This window comes from Vipera ursinii, assembly GCF_947247035.1.
Source record: "Vipera ursinii genome assembly, chromosome: 3".
In the NCBI taxonomy this organism is placed as follows: domain Eukaryota; kingdom Metazoa; phylum Chordata; class Lepidosauria; order Squamata; family Viperidae; genus Vipera; species Vipera ursinii.
Genome location: NC_139516.1, coordinates 64,838,580 through 64,862,954, shown reverse-complemented (window position 1 = coordinate 64,862,954; position 24,375 = coordinate 64,838,580). Strand labels below are relative to the sequence as shown.

Below are 24,375 nucleotides of genomic sequence, written 5' to 3'. Positions count from 1 at the left end.
AATAAATTGGAATTTGGGCATTTGGATTAAAACAAGTCGGGATTCATAAAGCCAGGATTCATAAATCAAAGACCAACCAGAGTTTCACATTCAGACTTTGTGGGCAAAATAAAGCAGTGTTTCTTAATTGGGCTGGCTTGCACACTATGCTGTCCTTTCTATTGTGACTAAGTATATTGTATCACTATTGCTTCATGTAATTAGGGAACTAAAGTTTAATGTTTCCCAATGAGCAGAAAGTCCCAATAAAGCTATGATTCGGACTGTACTTTGCCATACCTAATAGAACAAAGCCTCCCTACTGCTGAATTTATATTCATTTGCTGCCAACTGACAGAATATTAATAAATCCATAGTATTGTTTGTATTTAACTACTCTCCACCACTGTTTAACAACACACCTGGGTGAAATCTATTTACTTTAAACAAAAAGAAATGATTAGTTCTTTTCTCAGTGTTTCAACAATATATTCTAGAACCTCTTAAGTAATTAGTTCCAGCAAAGACCTGTCAATACAATTTGTTATTGGTAGTCATGAGAGGATTCCTCCTACTTTGATCAATGGTATGTAGTAGATGTCATAAAATGATCATACAAAATATATTGCCAGTGTAGGAAAAGAGAAAACAAGATTACTTATTGTCTTATTGCAATTCCAGGGGGCTAAATAGGGTACACAAATTAGATGGATTTCTGCTTTTAATTTTAGAATTAATCACAGTGTGAGAAAGTTTCTTTCTGTTGTATAATTAGAAATCACAAATAAATGGCATTGCTCTTCTGTGAAACCATACAAGAATAATGATTTCCTCTGAAAAAAAATCAAAGATAATCTTTGTGCAATTCCCAATGATTTGTAACCCTATTTTTTATTTTTTTAAAAACTGCATCTTCATCAGAAGATAGATAAATATAGGTAGCTAACTTTTACACTTAGTCCAAAATCTATTACATACAACATGCATATTTTGCTTTGTTCTCTCTTTTTCTTCTCCCATAAAAATTTTCTCCCCAAAGAAGCCTTAAAAAATAATGAAACCAAATTTCAATAAAACAAATTAAACAAAACAAGCAATAAAATCACTAATGCTAAAACAAATGTATTTATATATGCCTCAATATATATGGATTAAAACAATTTTTTAAAATGCAACGCCTTAGTCAGGAGGTCCAAATGAAATACCCGTCCGTCTATCTGTCTCTCTATCTATTTACCTACCTACTTTTCTAGTTATTTTGATTTACACTTTTAGTTTCTTTAACATATACTGATTGTATATGGATGCCTACAATAACTGATATATAAACAGTGGCTTTGGACAGAGAGAGGGGTGGCACATAAATTTATTAATAATAAAAATACCATATAATGCCTATAATGACATGAAAGATCTACATGAACCAGCCAACTGCTCGTGTTGTATTTTAGAAAACTTTTCTGTCCAATTTTAATTGCATCACATCCATAAAGAAGATTGTAAGATATTACAACATAACATAAACATTACAAACAAGTGTTGCTGGATCAGACCAGTGACTCATTTAGATTACCAATTTTTGTCACTGTCTATACCCTTCTGTAAGAAATTGGAACACCATGCACAGCAAGGATCGATAATTCCAATAAAGACCTACCTGATCTGCATATGATGCTTTTGAAAGCTACCTCCATAGCTCAGCAACTCCTAGCTTATTGTGGCTACTAAACATGTTACAATTCCTTTATTCCCGAGTTCAAAAGGCATGCTAAAGTAATTCTGCTGCCTGAGGCAAAGGACAATAGCAATAGCAATAGCACATTAACTTATATACCACTTCACAGAGCTTTATAGCCCTCTGTAAGTGGTTTACAGAGTCAGCATATTGACCCCCAACAATCTGGGTCCTCATTTTACCAACTTTGGAAGGATGGAAGGCTGAACTGGTCAGGATTGAACTCCTGGCTGTGGGCAGAGTGAGTTTGCCTGCAATACTGCATTGTAATCACTGTGCCACCAGGGCTCATGGTGCCAAGATGGCACACTGAAGACAAGTCACAATAAGTCAAACTGACAGGAAAGTTAAGCTTGAAGAGAAAAAAAAAACTTTTTTTCTCTCCAAGTTTAGAAAGCTAAACTTGCATACTGGGTTCGTTAAAACATGCCCCTATCTTTAAGCATCATTTAGCAATTAACGTGCCCACCAAGGCAAAGAGTGTGAAACTACCCCTTAAGAGTGTATTTCTGCCTTCATTGAGTCATCCATACGTGACAGTGATTGCATCCCTCACCAGCTTTTTCAGAAGGGAAACAAGCCCATAATTCTAGAGAAACATTTGCTTTCAGACATCGTGAGCAGCACTAAAGCAAAGGGCTGACATTCACTGAACCACAGATTTGCTTCTCCTGACTCAACAAGGCACTTAACTATAGCACTGGCTTGATAAATGTGTCTCTTTTTTATAGTCTGCTGCTGTGGGTGAAAATTATACAAGTATCCTACATAAAAGGAAAAAATTATTTTTCTCCCGGGGGGCATTTTTTTGTTGTCTGTTTTAGGACTCCCCTCCTCTTTCCAAGGGGCCCACCTTCTTGTATAAATCACACCCTTCCTGAAAGGCAGGGAGCAAAATGTAAAATAAATAAAAGAATGGCTCTGTTGAGATACTGCTGGCTGATGTATTCTTGGTCTTCTTCTCTCAATAACCTTGCTTTCTGCAGCCTTGAATGGCCTGTTGGTCTCTCTAGTGGTCACACTTTGGGACCAGGAAAGATACAAGGTTGCAAGTATTAAAGTCCACTGAATCCAGTGGCGGGATTCAAATATGTGAACAACCGGTTCTCTGTGTGGATGCCACTTCCAGAAGTCCATTCTGGACCTGGGCAACAAAAAATTAGCTACCCATTCTGCTGAAGTGGTGCGAACTGGCTGAATCCCACCACTGACTGAATCCACAGCCTGACTGGATGGACACTATTCAATATTGCAAGCTCCAAGCTTATTACCATTTATTTATTTACTTATTTATAAAATTTATAGGCTACCCATCTTACCACAAGATAACTCTGCATGGCTACTGGGAAAAACACAATAGCCTTTTCCATAGGGGGTAACACTTCAGTACCGTATGTATGCACTGATTTTTATTTTTTTGCTGTGTGACAGCTTGCACTTAATAAGATATCATTTATGTGGATGGCTGGAGTAGTGAAGAGGCATGCCAAGAAATGCTCAAAATGGAAACAAATCCACATAGTACAGGAGTCTTCAAACTTGCCAATTTTAAGACTTGTGGACTTCAACTCTCAGAATTCCTCAGTCAGCCCTGTCTGGCTGAGGAATTCTGGGAGTTGAAGTCCACAAGTCTTAAAGTTGCCAAGTTTGAAGACCCCTGACATAGTACAATCCTCATTTAAATGCCTTTCCCCGCTTCTGCTCAGAAAAGTTCAGCAGCCATCCTTGTGTCTGCAGAAAAGTATACAGACATAACAATGTGACTTATGACCGTCCTTGCACTTATGACCATCGCAGCATCCTCATGGTCACATGATCAAAATTTGGATGCTCTGCGTGTATTTAACAAAAGTTGCAGCAACCCAGGGTCATTTGATCGCCAGCGACCTTCCCAGCTGACAAGCAAAGTCAGATTTACTTACAGAGTACATGATTCATTTAACAACTCTGGCAAAAAAAAATCATAAAATCGTGATCATAAGTTGAGGAGTACCTCTACATGCTTTGTCTAGAAAAAATGCCAACTTCATTTCTGGATAACCTCAGCTGTAACCAAAGAAGGTGAGGCTTAGATATGAATTTGGGGACTAGTATAGGCTCACAGGAATAATACTCAAGATTGAAGTGTAAGCAGAAGAATCTCCAGTTAACGCCATCCCACACTGCCATTCCTTCCTCTACTGCATCCTCGTTCCCCACACCCAGGAGTCATGGTGGTGCAGTGCTTAGAGTGCAGTATTGCCGGCTAATTCTGCTGACTGCCGACTCCCAGCAATTCAACAGTTCAAGCCTCATTGGCTCAAGGTTCTCTCAGTCTTCCATCCTTCCGAGGTCAGTAAATGAGAACCCCAAGACGCTGACTCTGTAAACTGCTTAGAGAGGGCTGTAAAACACTGTGAAGTGGTATATAAATCTAAGTGCTATTGCTCTGGCTATCCTCCCCTTTTAAAAAAATGCTCTTTAGGGAAAAGCAGTATTCCATGCAAGGAAACAAGGTCACTCGTAATCTCATAATCATCCACATGTCTTAGCTCTTTGATGCATTGCTTGGAAATGTGAGACTTAGACAATGCATTTCTCCACTTGTTCCTACTGCAAAACCTCTTCATGCATATACATGTAGTCCTCGGCTTACAACCACAATTGAGCCCAATATTTCAGTGCTTTGCAAGTTAGTTGTTAAGTGAGCTTTTGCCCCATTTTACGACCTTTCTTGACATGGCTGTTAAGTGAATTACTGCAGTTGGTAAGCTTGTAACATACTGTACTTGTTAAGTGAGTTTGGCTTCCCCATTGACTCTGCTTGTCAGAAGGTTGCAAAAAGTGATCACATGAGCCTGGGACACTGCAACCGTCATAGGTACATGCCAGTTACTAAGTGTCCAAATTTTGATCACATGAACCATGGGGAAGCTGCAATGGTCGTAAGTGTAAAAACCTGCCATAAGTCAGTTTCTTCAGTGCTGGTGTAACTTTAAACGGGCAGTAAACAAATGATTGTAAATCGAGGACTACCTGTGTGGTAATTCAGAACATGAGTTTTATGATCAATAATGGTTTTTCTCATCTGTCCAAAAATCGTACAGCAAAACAGATTTACCTCCACCTGAGATCTGTCTCAAGTTATTATAAAAGGATAAGACTGGGGTTTATATTTTTATGAAATTGTTTATACTATTCAGCTGAAGTCCAGATATTCCCAGCTGCGCAAACTGAATATATCCCCTTTTGAAAATAATACAAGCTGAGTAGAGGACTGAGGCATTTTGGTGCGTATCTCTGTTGTGCTTACGCTTCCTGCTATGGACACAGCTTGCCTCCCCTGGATTTGGGCAACTTTCCTTTGTTTGTGTAGAATAATTCGCAGGTTTTGACTAATTCAGTCTGTCGTTTACCTCCAATGCATTAAGCAACCAACAATCAATTTCTCATTGTTAATGTAACTCTGGAAGCAGTTAACAGCCCTTGTAAATATAATCTATACTAAAATGCTGTAATTCAAATCTGGATTGCCTTGAATTAATCTGTAAAAGTTTAGAGGTACAAAGACTTCAGATCTGCAATTGATGGCCATGGCATAATGCATTCAGACAGAATCTATGGGGTTTATGTCCCCCAACCCCCGAAAAAAAAATGTTGCTTAGGTCTGCAGCTGGTCAGAACAATTCCAAGAATAAAGGGAGGCAGACAATTATTGGACTGCCAACTCCGAGGCCTTCTGGGTTCATGGAGGCAAGACAGTCTCAGGGAAAGAAATGTAGTGGCCTAGATTAAGTAAATAAGGGTGCTCTTCTCCCACACATAATGAAACAGGACAGGTGAGCACTTTGCACTGTGAGATCCCTGGAAACACTGCTTCTCTTTTGGCAAAGATAAAAATCATTAGTACAGCTATCCATGTGCATTACATTTCCATACATAGATCTGCAGAACAAGTGTCTTCCCTAGTACTAGTCAGCCTGCCCATCAAATATTAAGACCTTATATCTGTATTTTCTTTTTCTTTCCCAGTCCTCCATTCCTTCATTTTAGCATCTTTTTTAGTAGTAAATCGGAGGGCAGGGAGCATTTTCAGACAGAAATATAAGATACCAATCCTGAACCAATGGCTTTAAGCCTATAGGTGTGCCTTGATATATAAAGTTCCCTCACTGAACAGTACTGTATATAAAATAAACATGCAAACCTGAGCTCGTCATTTTGTCTTTGTTCACAACAAGGATGTATTCAAAGATGCCTCCAATGGTTCCAGATGTCATGAAATGGGTGCCATAATCATCAATAAATCTGCTGTACATCCCATAATTGTATTCCTCTGGGAGCTCTATCAGAGACTGCAACATGTCTTCATCCAAGTATATATTATCACGTCTCATCTTGAAACGTGCTGTTTGTACTTTGGTTTTGACTCTAATAAATCCTACATTCTGGGAGGTAATTAGATAGCTAGTTAGCAGACAGACAGAAGTTACAGATAGTACTCAACTTACGACCCCAATTGAGCTCAAAATTTCTGTTTGCTAAGTTGAGACATTTGTGAAGTGAGTTTGCCCTATTTTATGACCTTCCTTGCCACCATTGTTAAGTGAATCACTGCAGTTGTTCAGTTAATAACATGGTTGTTAAGTGAATCTGACTTCCCTATTGACTGTAACCATCCTAAATATGAATCAGTTGCCAAGCGTGTTAATTTTGATTGCATGACCTTGGGGTTGCTGCAACGGTTGTAGGTATGAAAAATAGTCACAAATCACTTTTTTCAGTGCGGTTGTAACTTTGAACAGTCACTGTTATAAGTCAAGGACTACCTGTATATCCAGTTTTTGCATGGGAGATAAGTAACTAGTTAGTTAGCAGACAGTGACAAATTATACTCAGTTTTTCTCTAGGAGGTAAGTAGAAAGCTAGTTAGCAGTCAGAAACAAGTTAAACTGGGTTTTTGAAACATGGTCTTATAATCAGATGTAAAATTCAATTTATTTATTTATCTATCTATTTATTTATTTATGACAATTTATATGGCCGCCTACTTACTCTCAGTGATTCCAGGAAGCTTACAAAAATACAACAACAACAACACAAATACAATATAAAAAATCATTACCACCCACCTCCTTAGTGTCAACAATCAAATGAGCTACTTGACAGGGCCATCCCACTTTGGGATCCCCAGGCCCATTGGCAAAAATTCCCTCTTTCGTTGTTTCTCTAACCTCAGCAAATTATTCCAAAGTCCTGGGTTGTAAGCAGTTCCTATACAAGCCTGCTAAAAACTGATCAACCCCAAGCTGTTCACATTTCTTGATTTCCAAGCTTTCCTAAATCATAAGCATAATAGTGGCTTCCTGCAACTCCGGTTTTCTTAAATTAATGTAGGAAAGACAGATTTGCTGTTGGAACACTTTCTCTGACAACTGCTGCCTGATGAATAATTCTAAATATTTTTCAACCATTATCATTTATATATTTAAGATCAAGGAAGGAGGATTGGAGGGAGGTAGTAGGCAACATTTTTCACAATTTTATTCTCCATTATAATGCTTCTTTTTACTCCAGTGCAAGAAGAGCAATAGCAATGTTGATCATCTCACATGTGCAATTACACACATAAATTAAGATATGAGCATTCCTGGTTCAAGAGGGACATGCGAGTGTTTTGAGTAAAAAAGTAATAATAACAAGGACTGAGAAAGATGAGCTTTGCTGTTGTATTACCTTTTCTTTGTATTGAGTAAAATTGTTCAGGGTCCCTGAAGCCTTTGATAAAGTTAAGCCCAGTTCCAGAGACACAGGAACTTTAGCAGGTCCTATGCCAACTGTAAAACCACCATTTCTAGAGGTGTCTTTTTTGATGGCCCTCAGTAACTCTGTAGAATCATCATAATATTCTGAAGAGACACCAGTATCAGCCTGAGCCTGAAATCAAAAGATAATACGTTGGATTAACATCAATGGATTCTCTTTTGCCCTTGAAGAATTATGGCCCCTTTAGGACCTGACTTAGGAGTTCTGGGAGTTGAAGTGCACAGGTCATAAAGGGGCCATAGTTCCCCACCCCTGTCCTAGCTAGAAGCTCCAAATTTCAGCATATGCACACCTAATTTATCCTCTCTGAAATCTTTGCAGGGTCAATTTCTAAGCTATTTTGGAAAAATAAACAAAAAGGCAACCCCTTTCATTTTTTTTTAGCTTCTGCCAGCCAATGTGATATTGCCTTAATGTTATTCAGATGATGTCGGGCCGCTCTGGAATTAATCTTTGATGAGTGAAAGAGAGTCCTTTGTTAAATGAACACATATACATGCAAACTACTATGGGGTTCGTTGGGACCTCTGGAGGGGTAATATCTGGAGTAGCCCTAAGATTTAGATACCTCCTCATAGTGCTTTATGCACTCTCTGGGAGGTTTACAATGTCAGCTTATAAAGGATGAAAAGCTGAGTCAATCTTGAGCCCATCAGGATCAAACTCCAAACTGAGGACAGAGTTTGTCTGCAATGCTGCATTCTAACCACTGCGCCACCAGGACTTAAGACAGTGGTAGCAGCTACATGATCAAAGCCCCATAAAAATGGCTGTGCAGGACCCTCCTGATGTTTCTTAAGAACCTTAAGACCTGGCTCTGCCCGATGGGTTGGGGATTCAATGGGAGAGCTTAATACTGGAAGTGGTTAACTAATTAAAATTCTATGCCACCTCCCTCCTCCTTGTGTCCAGCTCCCTTCTTTGCCAACTTGTGTTATGATTTTATCTGTTAATGTTTTTATCAGCTGTGTTTTTTACAATGGATGGTTTTAATGTTTTTCAAAGTTTTTATATTGTAAGCCACCCAGAGTTGTTGGATATAAACTAGGTGGCAAATAAATTTTATAGATAGTTAGATAGACGATGATGATGAAGATAGATAGATAGATAGATAGACAGACAGACAGACAGACAGACAGACAGACAGACAGACAGACAGACAGACAGACAGATAGATAGATAGATAGATAGATAGATAGATGATAGATAGATATGGATGGATAGATAGATAGATAGATAGATAGATAGATAGATAGATAGATAGATAGATAGATAGATAGATAGATAGATAGATGTGTGTTTATGTATGTGTGTGAGAGAGAAAGAGAGAGAGAGAGGTTGTAATTTTGACATTTTTATCCTTATTGTAGATGCCCCTGCCCCATCTCATTCCCAGTCCCTATATATACTGTTAATCTTCTACTGAACTTGGAATTAAAATTAAAGGCCCGTTGCACATTCACACATCTACAAACCTGGGTGATATATTGATGAGAATATAGAATAACAGAGTTGGAAGGAACCATGGTCTAACCCCCTGCTCAGGCAGGGAGCTTTATACCACTTCAGACAGATGGTTGTCCAATCTTTTCTTAAACTCCCCCCACCCAGTGATGCAGCACCCACAACCTCTGTAGGCAAGCTGTTCCACTGATTTTGTCTTCACTGTCAGGAAATTTATCCTTAGTTCTAGGTTGGACCTCTCTTTGTTGAGCTTCCATCCCTTACTTATCCTGAGGTGCTTTGGAGAATATGTTGACCTCTTCCTCTCTGTGACAGCCTCTCAAATATTGGAAGACTGCTATCATGTCACCTCTTAGTCCTTCTCTTCATTAGACATTCCCAGTTCTAACAACTGTTCATTGTATGGTTTAGCCTCCAAACCCCTAATTATCTTTGTTGCTCTTCTCCATGCACTTTCTAGAGTCTCAACATCTTTTTTTTTTGTACTGTGGTGACCAAAACTAGATGCAGTATTCCAAGTGCAGAATATAGTGATACTATACTGCACCTGGATCTAATAGTACACAATGCCACAACGGTGCTAATAGGCTAGACTTTGCAGTACTCTAAGTGAAATTGCACAAGGCAGAAAACTGACATAATTCCTGCAATAGATCATTCAGAGTTTCCATTCTGGCCTCAGCAGTAGGGGACCAAACCCTGGCCTCAGTTACCACATTAGAAGCAAACAAATACTCATGAATATATCATTATCTCACTTAAAATCAATTGTTCCATCCAGAATAGGTCTTTTTCTTAGTCTCTTGGATGACATTGATGATGCTTTTTTTATATAACTCCAAGCAATTAACTTGCCTAATACCATTCAACGTATAACTCTACTGCATTAGATCTTTCCTTGCCTAGATCCAGTGCTATTGCATCATTACCATTAAGCACACACATACGCCCACATACTTACTAGAAATTGATAGAAGTGAACATTATAGGACTTTCGAAAATATTTCTCATCATCCCCATAATACAAATGTTCACACGTCGAATCATACTTCAGCTCTCGCCATTCTCCATTATAAACAGTTTCACACTGGCCTCCAAAGTACTTAGGATCATAGACTAGTAGTGCTGGCTTTTGTGTAAGGATGTTGAATCTTTAATAAAGAAAAAGAAGAAAGGCAGATAGGTAAGCAGGGTTGGTGTGTTCTGTGGCAGAGTGTTCCACTTCTTAAGCATCCTAGAAACTGTCTAAAAAATAAATAAATCTGGGGAGTGATTCAGAGGCAAGCCAATTAAAGCTGTGATTCTCTATTTCCTTACTTCTAAATATGTGTAATTGGTTTTTACTTCTGACTAGACACATAGATTGTTAGGTATATGTCTGTGGCCTAACTGGTTGGGTTGGCAATATATATGAACTACGATTCTATCACTGTTATAGAACTGTAATGTATCACTTTAACTATGTAATGCATTGCATTATGCCTTCTAATGATTGGCCAGCGCTGTTTCCTACAGCCATAAGAGGGAGCTAGAGACATAGCTTCTCTCTCTTTCTATTACGTTAACTCTTGCTTGCTGTTACTTGCTGTTTATTGTGGTTTGTGGGTTTGCTACTGTTTTTGCTAAACCTGTAGAACTGTGTTTGACTTACGGACTGGTAAGAAGACTCTGTATCGGATAATCCTTGGACTGTTGTTATCTGCTATCTTTTTCATTACTTGTGTATAGCCTGGACTGTTTTTTCCTAGACTGTGCTATTGTCTTATCCCACAAGTAAAACTTTTGTACACACCTCAGTGTATCTGTGTGGTTGCTGTGTAAACTTAACTACTCTCAGTATCCTCTTTTTTGTGCAAGCTCTCTTTCGCTCAAGAGTTGCTCTGCTCATCCTCGTCATAGATGATAACACAATAAACTGGTACAAGTTGTAAAAGTTCTCAGTTTGCACTAAAGCAGATTAGAATGAAGGCCTTTTTAATACTGAGTGGATGAAGTGTGTCAATTGTTCATATTTACTTTTTTATTCTTTGCACACTTTTATACCATTATTGTCTTTGGGATGCAGTTGTATGAATATATTTGATAATGCATTTGAAGTATGTGTCATAGGGTGGATACATTTTCAAGCATAGTTTTGAAATGTTTTCCATTTGGCACAAATTAGTGTGTGCTATAATGCTGTTCTATTAAAAAAAATCTGAAATTTTTCAACTACTTCTTAATTTGAGGAACAACCTTTTGGCTTGCCATGGAAATGTTGATGGGTGGGATAAGAGATCTTGTGTATAGCTGGGAAGTGGCCAAAGGGCATATTTGAATGTATTGTTTTTCCTTATGCAGTCATCTCTTCAATCAGGGGTCTCCAATCTCTTAGTTCCAACAGACTGGTGCAGCAGTGGCTTCGGTGGTATGGAGGAAGGAATGGTTTCACACACACACACACAACATAAATCCTGTGCATGTGGAAAAGAAGCTTTGCATGATCACCCACCACTTTGGTTCCCAATGGGTGCAGGCCAATAGCAGTCCATGGTCCAGGGGTTAGGGACCCTGTCTTAAACAGTCAGCAGACTAAATCCCACAAAGGGAATTCCTTCCATTGGAGGTTTTTTTATAGCAGAAAGGCTGGGCATCCACCTTGCAACTATTTTATACAGCATCAGAATAAATTCTAAATTCACAGGCACCAAGAGAAGGATATAGAAAAACTGAAAACATTTTCATATTGGAAGCAAACTTACCAAAACCAGAAGTAAGATTTTTGGTTCTGTTTGATTTTTTTTAAAAAAGCATGATCTAGGGAGAACAAATTCAACTTACCCACTTGAAATTTGTTCAATGCCTGGGACTGGATCTGGATATTCACATGTACTTACAGCATCATCACAATCAGCTTCATCAGATCCATCCCTGCAGTCCAGCTCTCCATTGCATACTAGGTGACGTTTAATGCAGCGCCCTGAAATACAAATATTGTTATATATATTATATATATATAATATATTATAATATATATATATATATATATATATATATATATATATATATATATATATATATATATATATATATATATATATATATATATGGATCTTCGGTCATTCGGGTTTCTTCCTGCGTAGAACTAAAGGTGTAGGTGCTACGTTTCAACGGAATCCCATCCGTCATCATCAGGCTGGTGGCTTCTGCTTCCTTCTTCTGGGAGAAGCATGTGACTGTTTGTTCCTCTTTTTTAAACTGCCAGAGGGGGTGTGTTCTGTGTGTGGAGGTGTGCTCTGATTGGGTGGGGGAGTAAGTGTGTTCTGATTGGGTGGGAGTGTGTTTTGAATGGTGGGTGTGTTCTCATTGGGTGGGGGTGTGTTTTGAGTGGATGGGCTGGTCTCAGCTGCCAGCCTTAGACCTGAGCTGGTGAGTTGTGCTGCTTTTGTTCGGCTTCGTGTTTGTGGTGGTGCCATGTTTTTATAGTGGGTGTCAGTTTGCTTATTGTGTGGTTTGGAGGGGTTTAAAGTGGCTGATGTTGCAGCTGTAGTTAGGTTTCTGTTTTGTGGTTGTGCCTCGTTATCATTGTGGGTTCGGATTTGCTTTTTGAATGGTTGTGTGGTGGTGATGTCATGTGGTGTTATCATGACTTTGGGTCTATCATTCTTGGTGGTTGGGACTCGTCTGTCAATCAAGGCGGGTTTCCAAATGGTTGGTAGGCGAGAGGTATCATCTCGTTTGTTTATGCTGTGGGGGCGTTTTTCTATCTCAATGGCTTCTCTGATTATTCTGTTGTTAAAATGTTCAATTTTGGCGATAGTTTTGGTTTTTTTAAAATCAATTTCATGTCCCGTGGCTTCAAAGTGTTGGACCAGGGATGAAGTTTGTTCTCCTTTTCTGAGTGAGTTTTTGTGCTCTTCAATGCGTGCACTTATTCTTCTGTTGGTCTGTCCGATGTATGTGGTGGGGCAGGTGGTGCATGGGATTTCGTATACTCCTTGGTTTTCTAAGCCAATTATGTCCTTGGGGTGTCCTAAGCTCTATGGTCCTAAGCTCTATGTCCTAAGCTCTATGGTCTGCCCAAGATACACAAAGAAGGAACCCCACTCAGACCCATAGTCAGCTCCATAGGCTCACCTCTACAAAATCTAGCCAAATTTCTTGCCAAACAACTACAGCCTTACGCAAATTCCATCACCTCACACGTACAAAACAAAACACATGCAAAGAGCATCAGGCTGAAAAAGACTGAAATGGAACCAGACTCACCTGTTTCCTGACACTGAAAGTCATTTCCACAGCTTTGTTCCACAACACATGATTCTCTCGGTTCACATGCTTCTCTGTCCCACATATTACCATTACACATTCTCCCTTTATATTTGGCTGGTTGTACCAGTTGCCTTGATCTGAACTGTAGAGTGCATTAAAACAGTTATATACAAATTCATTAAAAATGTGGAGTGAAACATTTAGACTCCCACAAAATAATTTCACCCAAGAAGGGGAAGCATTAATTATGTAGCCATTAAAAATGTAGAACTAATTGAGTGTTTCTCAATACAGTGGAAATTACTTAAAGCACAGCTTGTAGTATGTGGTGATGAAACATTCAGAGATAATTTTTAAAAAAAACAACAGAGGTAAAGCTTGATTGCAGTCAACATAAATTGTAGGGGCTTTTTTCAAATCCAATTGCTCTCTTGTTTCAAGAAGGAAAAATAACTCTGCATCAACAATGCACAAATAACTGGGATCAGTTTTCCATGACATGGAATTCTATATAAACAATTGGTGCGTATGAAATTCCTGTTTATACTTCATTTTTGTGAAATGAAACCATACTTTTCTGCAGTCTGAGCCTTACAAAACAGCTTTTTCTTGGGGGTAAAGCTTGCCCCATTACAAGAGGTTAGTTAAGAGGGAGGTCTTCTTGATTGCATTTAGTAGTGATTAACATTGCCATAATATATTATTTAAGGTTATGATTGCTCCATGGCAATACCATTATTATGATTGTTTATATCAGGGGTGTCAAATTGCTGGCCCACGGGCCGGACACATCATCTGGAAGCTGTGCCTACCCCATTGCCGGCAATGGCGAAACTGTCCCAATACGTTGCGTGATGTCACGTGACATTGCGAGTTTGACATGTCTGGTTTATATGATAATAGTTTTTACACTATTATTAATGTAAATTGCATTGTCAGGGATTTGTAACTACTTAGTTGTTTATTACATTACCTGGACATTTTAACTGTTGTCCATGGTTATAAACTGCCAGGAGTACTAGGCAGATTGGGCATAATATAAATGAAATGACTGGCACATAAATATCTATATATATATAGTGCATCAATCCAGCAAAGAGAGACAGTTTTAGTGTAGTAGTGAAGGTATGAGACTAGAAACCAGGAAATGTAAGTTTTAATCCTGTCCTTGACATGAAGCCAACTGGATGACTCTCTCAGTCAATGGCAATGGCAAAGCACTTCTGAAATTTTGCTGAGAAAACTGCAGGGACTAGTTCAGGCAATTGCCAGGAGTCAACATTGACTCAAAGGCACGCATGCAAGCAAGTATACAAACACACACACAAACACACCCACCAGAGTATTTCCTATATTCTTTTCTGGCATCTTGGTTCATTGTGCAGAGCAGCACATTAGACCCAATCCAAAACAGAACAGAATTACATGATTTTCAAAGTCCTTCATTCAGTCTAAATCTGGGTTTTTGTTTTTTGGATTTTTGGGGCGGGGCATGGGGTTGAATATAGTCCCTATACTAAGCTATATTTTTACCATCATTGCAAGCAAAATATAGCAAGAAGACAGTTGCATAAATAAGAATGGAACCCCTTACTCGTTTTTCTTGGCAAGGAAAGCATTGTGTCCATTGTGACCATGTGCTCAGGTAACAATCAATGGGAAGAGGTCCCGCAGCTTGTCTTTGTGATCTTGTAATAGAATGAAAATAATTAGCAATACTGAACAATAGTGTCCATTTTGCACATCTACTCTGTTGAAAGCAGTTTCAATAGAATATACTCTTGACTGCAACACGGAGCTAGATTTAATATCTATTAAGTGTGTCACGCTCAAGCATGGGTAAGTTAATTTCAAGGACTGTTTTCAAATGTTCAAGGAATCATGTGTGCAGATGCTTGCTTGTGTTTTGTCTGCACCCTGACAGAAAACAGTGAAGACCTCTGTTAAGTTAAAAAACAAACTTTTATACTCTCCTATTATGCTCAGGCCCCTTCATGGATTACTGCCTTGTTGTGGCGAAGGGGCTTGCATAATTCAATGAATCTTTGAGCAGGGCCACCCAAGATGTACAGGTCATAGCAGAGAGTTCTGACAAAACGTGATCCACTGGAGAAGGAAATGGCAACCCACTCCAGTATCTTTGCCATGAAAACCCCATGGACAGTACCAAAAGGCAAAAAGATATGACGCTGGAAGAAAAGCCCCTCAGGTCAGAAGGCGTCCAATATGCTACTGGGGAAGAGCAGAGGGCTAGTACTAGTAGCGTCAGAAAGAATGAAGTGACTGGGCCAAAGCCGAAAGGATGCTCAGCTGTGGATGTATCTGGTGGTGAAAGGAAAGTCCGATGCTGTAAAGGTGTCTGACAAGGCTGTATACTTGCAAGGCGATCAAACCAGTCCTAGAAGAGATCAACCCTGACTGCTCTTTAAAAGGCCAGATCCTGAAGTTGAAACTCAAATACTTTGGCCACCTAATGAGAAGGAAGGACTCACTGGAGAAGAGCCTAATGCTGGGAAAGGTTGAGGGCAAGAGAAGAAGGGGACAACAGAATGAGGTGGCTGGATGGAGTCACTGAAGCAGTAGGCATGAGCCTAAATGGACTCCAGAAGATGGTAGAGGACAGGAAGACCTGGAGAAACATTGTCCATGGGGTCTTGATGGGTCAGACATGACTTCGCAATTAACAACAACAAAAATATGCTCAGGAGAAAGGGAATTCCATCTGTCTGTGTTTGATTGAACCACAAGTGAATGGCCATATACATTGTTTAAGAAAATTTATTTTACCATCATTGCAAGCAAAATTTATTTTAGAAAATTCTAGATTCACATCTTGGTTATGCCTTTTAGGGTGGCAATACTAGAGCGAACATACAGTATAACAGATACATTCAGCCTCAGTGATAGAAATTCACTAAATGATTATGGCCTGGAAGCATTTTCTCAATAAACTACCTCCCAAGGTAGTATTTGTGGGATTAAGTTGAGCAGGGATTGTACGCTCTGTACTTTGCTGTAAAGTCCTGGAGCAAAAGTGAGATATAAATATTAGCAAATAAATAAATTTACAGTAAATAATGTGATTGTTTTTCTAAGTACTTTCTTACAGCATCATAATACCAAAATTGAATACCAAAATATTTTCAAACTAATTTGAAAATACTTGTTTATTTTCTCTACACCTGAGTTATATTTGAAGTAATGGTGTATGTCCATAGTTTGCCCTATGTAAAATCAGAAGAAGTTATCACAGTGGTTTCACTGAAACAAAACAAAAATACCATATCCCCATAATTAAGAAAGGATTTTTTTTAAAAAAACTATTATATTCCTTCTGGTTTTATCACCATGTCACCACCATTGCTTCTGTGTCTCTTGGAGACTTAGAAATAACTTCTTAAAAATGTGATTCCTGGATTGTCCACTCTGATATGGACCATTTAACTTAACTTAATTTAATTATGGGACTTGTATGCCGCCCTATCTCCCGAAGGACTCAGGGCGGCTAACAACAATGAAACAACAATAAAAACAATGAATACAAATATTAAAAGAGATTAAATTTTACAAAGCCCCACTAAAAACCAATAAAAATTAAAACAAAATTAAAACCCCCATCGTCAGTCCAGGTCGGCCAGTTGGAAAAGGTATGTCTTTAGGTCACGACGAAAGGACCGGAGATCTGGGGCCGTCCAAAGTTCTCGGGGGAGCTGATTCCAAAGGGCAGGTGCCCCGATAGAGAAGGCCCTCCCCCTGGGGGTTGCCAGCCGACATTGTCTGGCCGACGGCACCCTGAGGAGACCCTCCCTGTGTGAGTGCACAGGGTGATGTGAAGTCATTCCTGGCAGCAGACGGTCCTGTAAATATCCCGGGCCTAAGCCATCTAGGGCTTTATAGGTAAGAACCAGCACCTTGAACCTCACCCGGAGGGCAACTGGCAACCAATGCAGCCCACACAGGAGGGGTGTAATATGGGAGTATCGGGATGCTCCCACCACAACCTGCGCAGCCGCATTCTGCACCAGCTGAAGCCTCTGGGTGGTCTTCCAGGGCAGCCCCACTTCTGACTCAGTCTTGTTCCTGTCCACTTATTTACAGTATTAGACATGACCTCTAACATAGTTTTCAAAGTTTCACCCCTCTGTCATGGTCAGATCATCACCTCCTGAGGCTGGTTTTCCGTCATGCCATCCCCCGCCGCTGGGCGGCGGAGCCGACCAGGTGGTTCCGCCCCAGGCGCCTAATGGACCCAGATCGGTTCCAGAGGGCGCTTGGGCCTATACCTATCACCCTTACCCACAGCCCAGTCGATGCCCTGGTGGAGGCCTGGGAAACGGCAGCCACCAGGGCACTCGACTGCGTTGTACACATGCGACCTCTGACCCGACGCAGATCCCGTTGGGCCCCATGGTTCTCTGTGGAGCTCCGGGAGATGAAGCGCCGGAGACGAGGTCTAGAGAGCGGTTGGAGATCCAGCCGATCTGAATCCGACCGATTGCAGTTAAGAACCTTTATAAGGTCTTATCTTGCGGCGATAAGGACGGCGAAGTCTAACTACTTTGCCGCCCTTATCGCGTCCGCAGATAATCGCCTGGCCGCCCTGTTTAGGGTGACTCGCTCCCTCCTTAATCAGGAGGTGAGAGAGGATCCCTTGCAGGGACGAGCCGAGGAGTTTAGTCATCATCTGGCGGACATAATCGCTCGGATCCGGACCGGCTTGGACTCTGACTGGGCAGAGTCTAATGTGGAGGAATCAGGCGGTCTTGAGCACGTTATCTGGAATGAGTTCGACCCTGTTTCCCCTGATGATGTGGACAGGATCATGGGGAGACTGAGCACCACCACCTGTTTGTTGGATCCGTGCCCCTCCTGGCTAGCTTATGCAGCTCGGGAAGGAACACGAGGCTGGTTCCATGCAGTAATAACTGCTTCCTTGAAGGAGGGTGTCTTTCCTGCCGCCTTGAAGGAGGCGGTGGTGAGACCCCTTCTCAAGAAGCCTGCTTTGGACCCGGCTGTTTTAAACAACTACCGTCCAGTCTCCAACCTTCGCTTTCTGGCGAAGGTTGTTGAGAGCGTGGTGGCGCATCAGCTCCCTCTGTTCCTGGAGGAAACTGATTATCTGGACCCGTACCAATCGGGCTTCAGGCCCGGACACAGCACGGAGACGGCATTGGTCGCGCTGGTGAATGATCTCTGGAGGGCTAGGGACAGGGGTTGCTCCTCTGTCCTGGTCCTATTAGATCTCTCAGCGGCGTTTGATACCATCGACCATGGTATCCTACTGCGGCGTCTCAGGGGGTTGGGAGTGGGAGGCACTGTTCTACGGTGGTTCTCCTCCTACCTCCAGGGCCGCTCGCAGTCGGTGTTGACAGGAGGGCAGAGATCCGCCCCGAGGTCTCTCATTTGTGGAGTTCCTCAGGGGTTGGTTCTCTCGCCTCTCCTGTTCAACATCTATATGAGGCCGCTGGGCGAGATCATTCGTGGTTTTGGGGTGGGGTATCATCAGTACGCTGATGATACCCAACTTTTTCTTTCCACCCCGAACCAACCCAGTGATGCCCTCTCCGTGATGTCCCAGTGCCTGGAGGCGGTTCAGGTCTGGATGGGGAGAAACAGGCTTTGTCTCAATCCCGCCAAGACTGAGTGGCTGTGCATATCGGCATCTCGGGTTAACCAAGTTATTCCATCCTTAATGATGGGGGGTGAGGTGTTACCCCCCGTCGATAGGGCTCGCAACTTGGGCGTCCTCCTGGATTCACGGCTCAATTTCGAAGACCATATAGGAGCCGTGACCAGGGGGGGCTTTTGCTCAGGTTCGCCTGGTGCGCCAGTTGCGTCCCTATCTGGACCGAGACGCCCTACGCACAGTTACTCACGCGCTTGTGACCTCCCGTCTGGACTACTGTAACGCTCTCTACATGGGGCTGCCCTTGAAGACCACTCGGAGGCTTCAACTGGTGCAGAATGCGGCTGCGCGAGTTGTAATGGGGGTTTCCCGATACTCCCATGTAACACCTCTACTCCGTGAGCTGCATTGGCTTCCAGTTGCCCTCCGGGTGAAATTCAAGGTGCTGGTTATCACCTATAAAGCCCTACATGGCCTGGGTCCGGGATATCTGAGGGAACACCTGCTGCCGGCATCAAACGCCCTTCGCCCAGTGCGCTCCCACAGGGAGGGTCTGCTCAGGGTCCCGCCGGTAAGAGATTGCCGGTGGGTGACACCCAGGGATAGGGCCTTCTCGGTGGGAGCGCCTGCCCTCTGGAACCAGCTGCCGGTGGAGCTGAGAACTGCCCCCGACCTCCGATCATTCCGCCGGGGCCTGAAGACCTGGCTCTTCAAGCTCTCGGGCCCAGACTGAGGAGAAATTTTTAATTTGGGGTTCTTTTTAATTGAATACAGGGTCAATTTAATATTTTTTAATTTGGTTCTTAATTTTTGTATTTTGGATTTTTAATTCCCTGTAAACCGCCCTGAGTCCTCAGGGAATAGGGCGGTATATAAATATAACTAAATAAATAAATAAATAAATAAATAAAGTTAGTCAGAATTAAAGGAATTTTAACATAAAAATGCTTTAGTAATGATTATTTAAGCCTTTCTATGCCATGGTAACCTACAACATTCTCCAGATCCAGGCCAATTAGGACTTGCACGACCTTGGGAAAGCTGGATAGATAACCAATTCCCATTATTATTTTCTCCAAAGAAACATGTGTTATGTAACAATCAGACTGAATTCAAAATTAGAGCTAATTGCTTAACAGTGAGGGTATGTGCATATGAATGTGGATGTATATGAAGCTGCAGGGTTGTGTTTCTTGAGTAGCTACAATTATAGCTCTCAGTTACCTTTGTACCTTTATCCTCCCCTTGCATGTAACACTGTATAAGCAACAGCTTTTTATACTTTGACAAAAAAATTAAAAATCAGTTGGCATTGGAAGGACTATAGATCAGTACAGAAGATCTCAGAATTTCCTGTCAAATCGAAGACCACTGCCAAAGGCCCCAAGAAAGTGGGCAATCACTTGAAAATGTTGTGGGATTCAGAGTCCTTCAAAAGTTGCTACAAAATAATAAATTTTGATGTGCTAAAACAGAGAAACTATAAGATGCATACTATTACCCTTTATTTTGTTTTTCTGAATACTTAATTAAATATAATTATACTCACATGAATTAATTTATATTTGATTAAATAAACATCCTTGTATATTAATTAAACACAAATATATGCTCCTCTCTGATTCAGAATTGTGTGCATCTCATTCCTCTTGAAAAAAACACTCTTATTTATATAAATTCAAAGAAAACAAATCCAGGTTTTCACTTGGAACCCCATACTTCTTGGAGCATTTACTCCAAAGTGACTTTTGATCCAAAATAACATAAACTCCAAAGTTAAGACAATCTTGCTAAAGATCTCTATTTTAGATTCTGGACATATATATATACTGCTCAAAAAAATAAAGGGAACACTTAAACAACACAATGTACTGTATTTAATAGTAGGATGTCTTATCTTGTGTTCCCTTTATTTTTTTGAGCAGTATATATATATATATATTTTCAATGATTCAAAACTTCCTAGTCGGTGTGTGGATTTCTTTAGGGTATGATCTCTAGAAAGAGCACAGGGTGAAATAGGAAGCTGATCTATATCCAATGTATTCCTTAATAAGATACATCCAATTTGATTATTTATTGAAGGAGAAGCTCTGAGCAATGCTTGTTATTGTCACATTGCTAACAAAGAACCTGTCATTATCACTAACCTTTTGTTATCGTTATGACTGACAGACTAGGAGAATGTAAGGTGCTTCGGCACCTTGAAGACCAACAAATTTAATATGACAGGCTGTAATCCACAATTTCAGATGGCAAGCAGACATTTTACATAGAAAGTTTATTTTTTGTAGGGAGGAAGACTAATAATTAGAACAATGGCAGAATTCTTCCAGAGCTGGAAAAAATGTTACTCTAAAGTCCAGGAGATGTATGTAAAGATACCAGTGGGCTATACTTGATTATACATCACTGTTTCTATAGGTCAATTTCAATTTCAGAACCAGGCAGCTAGCAAGGATCATTTTAAAAAAATAAAATCTAATTGCTTATTTTTGCTCTCCACTTTTTGCTCTGTGCTATTGCTTGCACAGAGCAGAAAATGTTGAAATTACTAAACATTTGGCTGGGAAGGGTGTGCAATGGATGAATGCAACGACAAAAATAAGCCATCTGTAATTATTGCAGAAATAAATCCTGAAAATCTAGAAATATATTAATAATCCAAACATAGTATTCTTGCTTTCTCTTTTCCAAAAACGTCTGAAGCTCACCTTCATTACCTTTTTCCCTTGTTTGATGTGATCGCTTTATCTAGCATAAAAACATTCTGTTCTTCCTTTAGATTCAGTAAGGATTCCTTGAATAAGCTTTCAAATTAAGGGAAATGTCCTATATATTTTTACTTGGAACTACCGGAAGTTCCACAGAATTTAATGGAGTTTAACTTTTGAGGATATTAACATAAGTGCCCCCTTTTTTTAACCACTGCAAAATTATATAGAATATCTATCAGATGCATTGTTAAATAATATGGCTACAAGTTTGTTTTGATGCAGCATGCACGGAATGAAGAACAGAATTGTCTGAAAAACAAATTGTGGCTCGGAAGGAAATGTCTTAAACAGATGTAATTATGAGATTCACAGAATGATTTGTGTTACTGCTCCATAGTGATGGGACAATCGTATCAACCATTTTTTGTTAGGTGCTTTAAGATAATAGTACCCACATGGCTCATATGTGAGTTTGAATTGATGCATTGACCAGTTAGCATTTTCTATACGACAGATCATATCTTAAATTGCATGGAGATAGACTTACCTCTGGGAAGGCAATCCTGTTAGCTTACTCTGTGCCGCATCTGTATTCTGACATAATAGGAAGTAAGCTATAGAGAGAATTATAGGAAAAAGTATCTTATTTGGGTGGATCTTCATTTTCTTTTAGCGAAAGCAAGTGCTTTTCATTTTTTTGGTTTGAAAACCTTTGAGTACCTACTTGGGAGTGATCTAGGGTGTGTTTTTTTTAGAGTGTATTTTGTGTCTCGAATGGCCTTTGGTACTGTGAATCATTGACAAAAAGAAAAACAAACAAAATGGAGAGAGAAAAATCTCAGCTGGACTGTATTCTCAATGGCAGACATTTCAAGATAGATGGACATATTTAAGCAAGCTTTTATGTTCATGCCAAAGTCCATTAAGTTTGATTAATAGAACTGAACTCTTTGATATGAAGCCCCTATGTTAGAAAGGTATAAGAACATGAACATAATTACTTTTTGTTATATCTACATGAGGTTGTGATATTTAGGAGTTAAGGACAGCATTATTGAAGGGAAAAGTCAAAACAATCAAGAACATAAATTTTATTCCAATGGTTTTCCCTTTTTTCAAAGTGCAACATTTAACATATGGGATGTTTCCAGATATAGATACTGGTTATCACTAATATTAACACTATTTTGACAGGTGTAAATTTGACTAGAAAAAAAACCTGGCCATATGTAGCAATGCATTCATCTGATATATATGTACAAGTCAGACAGTCCTATGATAGGTTGAATCATACCACACAGATGACTTCGTGGTGCTTGCAAGTAGGAGACAAAAATATACCATCTGATTGTTTCTCTGTAATGGGTACCGTAATTAGAAGCATGCTCTCCCCAACTTGGAATAATATTGGGACTTCAAAATGAATTAGCCTTGGTAGACTTGTTTTCCATGAACTCTTGATATTTCTTCAGCCAGCCTATTGTAATGATATTTTGCAGAATCAGAATTTGGGTTGTCTGATTCAGTCGGAAGCAGAGTGTCTCATTACTTTTTTTTTTTGGTCTACTTTTCTTTAATCAGAAATCTAAGAATAAATTACTGTAAGCTACAACTTTATGTTTTAATGAGCAGGTGGTAAGAATCCAGTAGGAATTTCCCTGGTTTGGTATTCTACAATATACAGTACATGGGGCAATGCTACAGTGCAGCATGCATCTGCCTTATAGAAAATAGTTACAGTTGATAATTTTAGGACATATTTGAACTAATGCATGACAAAAACACCCTTACACAGTTGACAGAATAAAACAGAGAAGTAGCTTAACATATAAAAACAAACAACTTTTAAAAAGTTGCTGATTCTACATCAGCAAATGTGTCCAGTGGTTAATGTTGCCAGATTTAATGCCATGTCTTCTAGAAGCCTCAGCCAGTTTTCTAGGGAGTAGACTGAGAAAATAAATAAGCAAAGATGTTTTTTTTAATAATTATTACTCTGTCATATTCCATGGTGTCATAAAGCAGATTTGAGCCCTTATGTTGTCTATCACTAATAAAGATTTGATTTGACTGAACTTTAGCTAAGCATTGCTAAGATTAGATTTAAAACAGGATAAAATATGGAAACAGAACTGAATAGTAGTAACCTCAATGAAGATGACACAAACTCAGTTTGGGCTTCCTTTGGGCTATATGAATTCAACCATTCTTACCATCTGTTCAAGTGAAGTTTGCAAGCCAGATCTCACTGTGTGGCAAAGCTTTAGAAAATAATATGCTGAACCTACCAACAAATTCACTTAGGGAAAACAAAATATACACCGCATAGGGCCCTAAAGAAAATGGCAATTCATTTTCCCCCATTGTCTGTCACAATAAAATAGTTTCCAGCATCCAAGCAAAGTGAGTTATTGCTTAGCACATATTGGCTGTCATGTTTGCCTACTCAGTCACTGCATCACTAGGATCTAAATCTTTGGTTTCTGAAGCAATTGGAGAGAAGAAAGAAGTAACCGACAATATGAAATCTTTCTTTAATTTAATAAACCACATAAACCACCCACCAAGAATCTCTCCAACCCAAAGCCTGACCATCCTCTAATACAAAGGGCCAAATATTTTCCTTCTCAGCATCTAGCGAGTTTACTGAAGCATTATATCTATTTTAGCTGTGCTGACAGTGGCATCGGAAATGCACTTCATATGATTAAAGTTATTTGTGGCTCTTCCAGAAATAAAACAATCAAGCACATCTCCAATTTCCGAAAGAGAAGGTGCCACTTTAGTGAGCGTGTTGT

The 24,375-nt window shown here is 39.9% G+C and overlaps 1 protein-coding gene across 1 annotated transcript in view; it reads right to left on the bottom strand.

The window, feature by feature from the left end:
- Positions 1 to 22,240, bottom strand: part of C8A (complement C8 alpha chain) — a gene marked incomplete at both ends in the record, with an annotated part of 34,945 nt that extends 12,705 nt beyond the window's left edge. The window contains 7 exons of the mRNA XM_083360232.1: positions 5,901 to 6,141; positions 7,430 to 7,630; positions 9,945 to 10,134; positions 11,804 to 11,942; positions 13,232 to 13,376; positions 14,829 to 14,922; positions 22,125 to 22,240. Of these exons, the coding sequence (XP_083216358.1) occupies positions 5,901 to 6,141; positions 7,430 to 7,630; positions 9,945 to 10,134; positions 11,804 to 11,942; positions 13,232 to 13,376; positions 14,829 to 14,922; positions 22,125 to 22,240 (1,126 nt within the window). The remainder of the gene's footprint in view (positions 1 to 5,900; positions 6,142 to 7,429; positions 7,631 to 9,944; positions 10,135 to 11,803; positions 11,943 to 13,231; positions 13,377 to 14,828; positions 14,923 to 22,124) is intronic.
- Between the last annotated feature and the right edge of the window lie 2,135 nt (positions 22,241 to 24,375).